The sequence below is a fragment of the Mustelus asterias genome, chromosome 20 (assembly GCF_964213995.1).
Source record: "Mustelus asterias chromosome 20, sMusAst1.hap1.1, whole genome shotgun sequence".
Classification (NCBI taxonomy): domain Eukaryota; kingdom Metazoa; phylum Chordata; class Chondrichthyes; order Carcharhiniformes; family Triakidae; genus Mustelus; species Mustelus asterias.
The window spans coordinates 26,556,674-26,564,750 of NC_135820.1; the positions used below are offsets into that span (position 1 = coordinate 26,556,674).

The 8,077-nt window shown below is 51.9% G+C and overlaps 1 protein-coding gene across 2 annotated transcripts in view; it reads right to left on the bottom strand.

Annotated features, from left to right (window-relative positions):
* nelfcd (negative elongation factor complex member C/D) overlaps positions 1–8,077 on the bottom strand; it is an 81,472-nt gene that overhangs the window by 70,953 nt on the left and 2,442 nt on the right. For both annotated transcript variants that reach the window (XM_078236356.1, XM_078236355.1), the window contains exon 2: positions 1,883–1,998. In XM_078236356.1, the coding sequence (XP_078092482.1) occupies positions 1,883–1,998 (116 nt within the window). The remainder of the gene's footprint in view (positions 1–1,882; positions 1,999–8,077) is intronic.

Genomic DNA, 8,077 nt, shown 5'->3' on the forward strand with positions numbered 1-8,077 from the left:
CACCGTGCCGCCCTTAACATGGGACTATGGGATTATTTGAGATGGGACTTCACCAATCCCCTGTCTAACTGAAGCATTATCGTACTTTTATGTTCAATTCCTCTCATAATAATGCGTAGAATTCCAATTCCTTCTTAATTGCTTGCTGTACCTGCATACAAACGTTTTGTGACTCATTGTATGTTGGTTATGATTTATTTTTAGTGTATATCCAAATTTTTTAAATACAATAAGAATTTCTGCCTCTAACAAAATTCCCAATGGCCCATTACATAGACTTTACAGCACAGAAACAGACCATTCAGTCCACTAGTCTATGCTGGTACATCTGCCCCACACAAGCTTCCTCCCATCCTTCTTTATCTAACCCTATCAGCATATCCTTCTGGTGAGTAAAGGGTTGCTAGTGTGATTTGGAGGCACAAAGGTTCAATATTGGTCTATACCAAATTAATTGATCTCAGCTGGGAACACTCACAGTTCAGTGGAGAACAGAGGCATGACACGGGGGGAAATGCACAAGGAAGAGAGGCACTGCTCACTTGGCAGGCTTAACATTTGTAGAATAGGATTGCCCCCACAGCTGTCCAAACTCTTGTAAAGTTTGTACATTATCACCGTTACAACATACAAACCGCAAGCTAAATCGGGTGGCACAGTGGTTAGCACTGCTGCCTCACAGCACCAGGGACCTGGGTTTGACTCCTGGCTTGGATCACTGTTTGTATGGAGTTTGCACATTCTCCCCGTGTCTCCATGGGTTTCCTGCGGATGCTCCGGTTTCCTCCCACAGTCCAAAGATGTGCGAGTTAGGTGGATTGGCCATTCTAAATTTCCCCTTAGTGTCAGGGGGACTAGCTAGGGTAAATGCTTGGAATTATGGAGTCACAGGTGGACAGAGTGGTGAAGAAGGCATTCGGCATGCTTGGTTTCATCGGTCAGAACATTGAATACAGGAATTGGGACAACTTCAATGTCTTGTTGAAGTTGTACAAGACATTGGTAAGGCCACACTTGGAATATTGTGCGCAATTCTGGCCACCCTATTATACAAAGGATATTATTAAACTAGAAAGAGTACAGAAAAGATTTACTAGGATGCTACCAGGACTTGATGGTTTGAGTTATAAGGAGAGGCTGGATAGACTGGGACTTTTTTCTCTGACGCGTAGGAGGCTGAGGGGTGATCTTATAGAGGTCTATAAAATAATGAGGGGCACAGATCAGCTAGATAGTCAATATCTTTTCCCAAAAGTAGGGGAGTCTAAAACTAGAGGGCATAGGTTTAAGGTGAGAGGGGAGAGATACAAAAGTGTCCAGAGGGGCAATTTTTTCACACAGAGGATGGTGAGTGTCTGGAACAAGCTGCCAGAAGTAGCAGTAGAGGTGGGTACAATGTTGTCTTTTAAAAAGCATTTAGATAGATACATGGGTACGATGGGTATAGAGGGATATGGGCCAAATGTGGGCAATTGGGATTAGCTTAGGGGTTTTAAAAAAAAAAGGGCGGCATGGACAAGTTGGGCCGAAGGGCCTGTTTCCATGCTGTAAACCTCCACGACTCTATGGGGATAGGGCCGGGGTGGGATTATGGTCAATGCAGACTTGATGGGCTGAATGGCTTCCTTCTACACTGCAGGATTCTATTTAAATACAAAATAAGGTGGAGGGAGGGGAAGAGACTTGCTGTGTTTAGGGGATTTCCTTTTTCAGACAGAAGCTTGGTAAACTGAAACTTATCCAAAAGGGGGTCAGAAAACTCCAGAAGCTTCTGTCCGCCGTGTGAGTGAAACAAAGTGGAATGTGACTGGTTCTAGTTGTGAATGAACCATGCTGGGTGTGACTGGTACCAGACTGGTTCAGAACTGCAGATTACTGTTACCTTTTCAGTGTGTTGAAAATAGGTGGCTCCATTATGTAATCTCGGCTGGAGAACTTTTGCAAGCACTCCTGTTGCACCTCTGCATCATCTTCACCCTCTCCTTCATCCTCATCGTGCTGTGTGAGAATAATATCAAATGGTGAGTCACTTCCCTTGAAAACCACCCCCCCCCTCGGCCTTGTCTCCCTTTGTAGTTTTCCCTCCCCCATCCCTGAAAATGCCAATTGAAACTTCAAACCTAAAGCTTCAAACCTCAAAAGGACAGGTCACCCTCATGAGTGAGAGCTTTTACTCTGATAAAAAGAGTAAATAATGAGGCACGTGGCATAGTGGTTAGCAGTGCTGCCCCGCAGCGCCAGGGACCTGGGTTCAATTCCTGGCTTAGGCAACTGTGCGGAATCTGCACATTCTCCCCGTGTCTGCGTGGGTTTCCTCCGGGTGCTCCAGTTTCCTCCCACAGTCCGAAAGATGTGCTGGTTAGGTGCATTGGCCATGCTAAATTCTCCCTCGGTATACCCGAACAGGCGCCACAGTGTGGCGACTAGTGGATTTTCAAATAACTTCACTGCAGTGTTAATGTAAGCCTACTTGTGACACTAATATATAAACTCTAAACAACAACACTTGCCTTCATATAGTGCTTTTAACGCTGCAAAATGTCGCAAGGTGCTTCACAGGAGTGTTAACAAACAAAACTGACACTAAGCAACAGAAGGAAATATTAGGTCAGGTGATGAAAAAAATGACCAAAGAGGCTGATTTTCAGGCCCATCCTAAAGCAGGACAGAGAGGTAGAGAGGTTTACGGAGAGATTTCCAGAGCCAAGGGCTTGGCCAGCTGCAAGCACAGTCACCAACGATGGACCGATGAAGACTGATAAATGCATGAGTTTACAGGAATCTCAGACCATTGTAGGCCAGGGGCAGATTACAGAGATAGGGAGCTCATCCAGAAGAAAACAAACATTACTCTCAGGAGGTACCACTGAGATCAGGTGGGTCCCAGGTTCAATCCCCATTCTGTACTGGATTAGTAAGAAATCTCACAAGACCAGGTTAAAGTCCAACAGGTTTATCTGGAATCACGAATTTTCAGAGCACTGCCCCTTCCTCTGGTGAGTCCCGATTAGAGTACTGGATTAGAACACCATTATTCCCACAAAACTCATCTCCAAACTCCGTGGACTGGGCCTCGGCACCTCCTTCTGTGACTGGATCCTGAACTTCCTAACTCTCAGACCACAATCAGTAAGGATAGGCAACAACACCTCCTCCACGATCATCCTCCACACTGGTGCCCCACAAGGATGTGTTCTCAGCCCCCTACTACACTCCTTATATGCCTATGACTGTGTGGCTAAAATTCCTCTCGATTTTGAGGTTTGCTGACGACACCACCATAGTGGGCCGGATCGCAAACAATGACGAGACAGAGTACAGGAATGAGATAGAAAATCTGGTGAACTGATGCGGCAACAATAATCTCTGCCCCAATGTCAACAAAACAAAGGAGAGTCATCAGGAAGCGTAAAGGATAACATGCCCCTGTCTACATCAATGGGGACGAAGTAGGAAGGATCGAGAGCTTTAAGCTTTTAGGCGTCCAGATCACCAACAACCTATTCTGGTTCCCCCCATGCTGACACTGTACTTAAGAAAGCCCACCAATGCCTTGGCTTTCTCAGAAGACTAAGGAAATTTGGCATGTCAGCTAGGACTCTCACCAACTTTTACAGATGCACCATAGAAAGCATCCTTTCTGGTTGTATCACAGCTTGGTATGGCTCCTGCTCTGCCCAAGACCACATGGAACTCCAAAAGGTCATGAATGTAGCCCAATCCATCATGCAAACCGGCCTCCCATCCATTGACTCAGTCTACACTTCCCACTGCCTCGGCAAAGCAGCCAGCATAATTCAGGACCCCACGCACCCCGGACATTCTCGCTTCCACCTTCTTCCGTCAGGAAAAAGATACAAAAGTCTGAGGTCATGTACCAACCAACTCAAGAACAGCTTCTTCCCTGCTGCTGTCAGGCTTTTGAATGGACTTACCTTGCATTAAGTTGATCTTTCTCTACACCCTAGCTATGACTGTAACACTACATTCTGCACTCTCTTGTTTCCTTCTCTATGAACAGTATGCTTTGTTTGTATAGCACGCAAGAAACAATACTTTTCACTGTATGTTAATACATGTCAATAATAAATCAAATCAAAATGTTGGTTAGGATGGTAGCAGAAGCATTGAGACTGGCCTCATCACCCTTGTGTTAGCAAGGGGAAAATGAGCAGGGTCTGCCATATTGATCATTATCTATGATTAGAAGCACACACACGTTGGAACAAGGATGTTGATGGGCTCCATGTTGTTTCCATTAGTCAAATAAACGGGCAGAATGGCACCACTGCCGAGATATCAAGAGATTGCAGAGATCTGTGGAATCATATCTCAGAGACAGACCAAGCTAGCAAACTGACAGGGCTGAACAGGGAGGTGAGAAAGAACAAAACCTACAAGATTAGCAGGCCGTAGGTTTCTAACTGGGAACACATAGAATCCTATGCATTCATCAGGAAATCATTTGAGTTTTTTGGTACTGATTGATATAGTGGCACATAACTGTGCACCAATGGAATCACTTCCTGCAGTAGTAGAATACTCTTTCGGAAGCTGAAACAGTCTGTGGGACATTCATTTAAACAGATTCCTAGGATTGTGTTAATACCAGCAGCAAAGCTTTGTTGAATGCAAGCGGGTCAGTTCATACAGGGATCTCTGGGAGTGGGTCAGTTTATACAGGAGTCCCTGGGAGTGGGTCAGTTTATATGTGGGGGTCCCTGGGAGTGGGTCAGTTGATATGTGAGGGTCCCTGGGAGTGGGTCAGTTTATACGGGGGTCCCTGGGAGTGGGTCAGTTTATAAGGGGTCCCTGAGTGGGTCAGTATATACGGGAGTCCCTAGGGGCGGGTCAGTACATACGGGAGCACCTAAGAGTGGGTCCATAGATATAGAGCTCTCTGGGAGTGGGACAATATATTACAAGGATCGCTAACATTGTGTCAGTTTATGCGGAGGTTTGTGGGAGTGTGTTAGTATAAACAGGGGATCCTGGGAGTGAGTCAGTAAGTTACGAGGATTCCTGGGATTGGTCCATATATACGGCGATCCCTGGGAGTGGGTCAGTATACATGGGGGTCCCTAGAGGTGGGTCAGTATATACAAGGGCCCCAGGGAGTGTATCGATTTAAACAGTGGGTCACTTTGTACAGATGGGGCGTGGGGCGTGGGGCGGGGGCGGGGGGGGGGGGGGGGGGGGTGGGGGAGGGGGGCGGCTATGAGAGTGGGTCAGTATTTATGAATCCTCTCAATGCAGAAATATTTGGAAACCATGATGATCTGTCAGGAAGTCAGCAATTCTATCTCGATTTAGATGGTGTCAAGTGTTGAGCAAGAGAATGGAAATGGATGGGATTGACAACTTCTGTCATTGTCAGTGTCTGAAACAATTGCAATTGCAGAGCATTAATCACCACAGGCAAGAGTGAACAACATGCGGAGTTTTGAACTTGGAACTTTAACTAGAAAAAATACACTGCACTCCTCAGGACAATGACAAGAACACCAAAAACAGGAGAAACAACAATTTTATACTGTAAGACAAGAGAATGCGGATTGGTTGGCAAGTGGACTCTCGTTGTGACTGACAGTTAACTTCCAAGCATTGTTTGGAAATTTAAGATAGGCAGCTTGTCTCGGATTGGTCAAGACATTGCCCTGAAGAATGAAGCAGTGAATGGCTGTCTTGTTTAGCTGAGTAAGAAGTCTCACAACACCAGGTTTAGCTGAAGCAGGCGCAATGTGTGTGCATATTCTTTCTGTCTGTGCCACAGAAGCGACAGACCTCCCGTGGTTATCGAGCATTTTCTGGGTTTTTTGCTGTTTGAGAGATCTATGCTAAATTGTCTGTCACATTTCTGACATTGCCACAGTGGCTATAGTCCAAAAATACATAATTGGCTGTAATGCACTTTGCCGTATCCTGATGTTGCAAAAGGTGGTATATAAATGCCTATGGTGGCACTGAGTACATATTTCATTCATTAATGCTGGCAGATTTGATTAATGGTTACTAATTGTAGACTTTGCATGGGGGAAAAAGGGTCTGGTTTTCAGTGGAACAGGGAATAGAAGGACAAAAGAAAAGCTCATGATGTAGGGGATAACATTATCATGGATGGAGGATTGATTGGCTAACTGCAAGTGAAGAGTAGGGATAAATGGATCTTTTTCAGGTTGGCAAGTTGTAACAAGTGAAGTGCCACAGGGATCAGTGCTGGGACCACATCTGTTTACAATTTATATCAATGACTTGGATGAAGGGATTGACTGCATGGTTGCGAAATTTGCTGATGACACAATAACAGATAGGAAAATAAATTGTGACGAGGATATAAAGAGTTTACAAAGCAGTTCAGATAGGTTAAGTGACGAGGCAAAAAACAGGCAGATGGAATACAATACAGAAAAGCCCATCCACTTTGGCAGGAAGAATGAAAAAGCAGCATTTTATTAAAATGGAGGGAGATTACAAAACTCTGCAGTGTAGAGGGATCTCGGTGTCCTTGCACATGAACAACAAAAAGGTAGCAAGCAGATACAGCAACTGAATAGGAATGCAAATGGAATGCTGTTGGGGACGTGGGGGGGGGGAACGGGAGGCAAGGGGACAGTGGGGGTGGGGGGTGGGCAGGAGGACCGTGGGGGTGGGGGGGGTGCATGAGGACAGTGGGGGGGGGGGTCAGGAGGACCGTGGGGGATGGGAGGGGCAGGAGGACCGTGGGGGGGGGGGGTCAGGAGGACTGTGGGGGGGCAGGAGGACCGTGGGGGGGGGGGGGGGGGGGCAGGAGGACCGTGGGGGGGGGGGCAGGAGGACCGTGGGGGGGGGGGGGGGGGGCAGGAGGACCGTGGGGGGGGGGGCAGGAGGACCGTGGGGGTGGGGGGGGCAGGAGGACCGTGGGGGGGGGGGGGGGGGGGAGGGGATTGGACGATCGTGGGGGCGGGGACGGGGGAAGGAGGGAGGGAAAAACAGACGACCGTGGGGGCGGCGGGGGGGACCGGCGGGGGGAGGGCGGGGGGGGACCGGCGGGGGGACCGACGGGAGGAGGGCGGGGGGGACCGACGGGAGGAGGGCGGGGGGGACCGACGGGAGGAGGGCGGGGGGGACCGACGGGAGGAGGGCGGGGGGGACCGACGGGAGGAGGGCGGGGGGGACCGACGGGAGGAGGGCGGGGGGGACCGACGGGAGGAGGGCGGGGGGGACCGACGGGAGGAGGGCGGGGGGGACCGACGGGAGGAGGGCGGGGGGGACCGACGGGAGGAGGGCGGGGGGGACCGACGGGAGGAGGGCGGGGGGGACCGACGGGAGGAGGGCGGGGGGGGACCGACGGGAGGAGGGCGGGGGGGACCGACGGGAGGAGGGCGGGGGGGACCGACGGGAGGAGGGCGGGGGGGACCGACGGGAGGAGGGCGGGGGGGACCGACGGGAGGAGGGCGGGGGGGACCGACGGGAGGAGGGCGGGGGGGACCGACGGGAGGAGGGCGGGGGGGACCGACGGGAGGAGGGCGGGGGGGACCGACGGGAGGAGGGCGGGGGGGACCGACGGGAGGAGCGCGGGGGGGGACCGACGGGAGGAGCGCGGGGGGGACCGACGGGAGGAGCGCGGGGGGGGACCGACGGGAGGAGCGCGGGGGGGGACCGACGGGAGGAGCGCGGGGGGGGACCGACGGGAGGAGCGCGGGGGGGGACCGACGGGAGGAGCGCGGGGGGGGACCGACGGGAGGAGCGCGGGGGGGGACCGACGGGAGGAGCGCGGGGGGGGACCGACGGGAGGAGCGCGGGGGGGGACCGACGGGAGGAGCGCGGGGGGGGACCGACGGGAGGAGCGCGGGGGGGGACCGACGGGAGGAGCGCGGGGGGGGACCGACGGGAGGAGCGCGGGGGGGACCGACGGGAGGAGCGCGGGGGGGACCGACGGGAGGAGCGCGGGGGGGACCGACGGGAGGAGCGCGGGGGGGGACCGACGGGAGGAGCGCGGGGGGGACCGACGGGAGGAGCGCGGGGGGGGGACCGACGGGAGGAGCGCGGGGGGTCTCTGTCTGTGTGGAGTTTGCACATTCTCCTCGTGTCCTGCGTG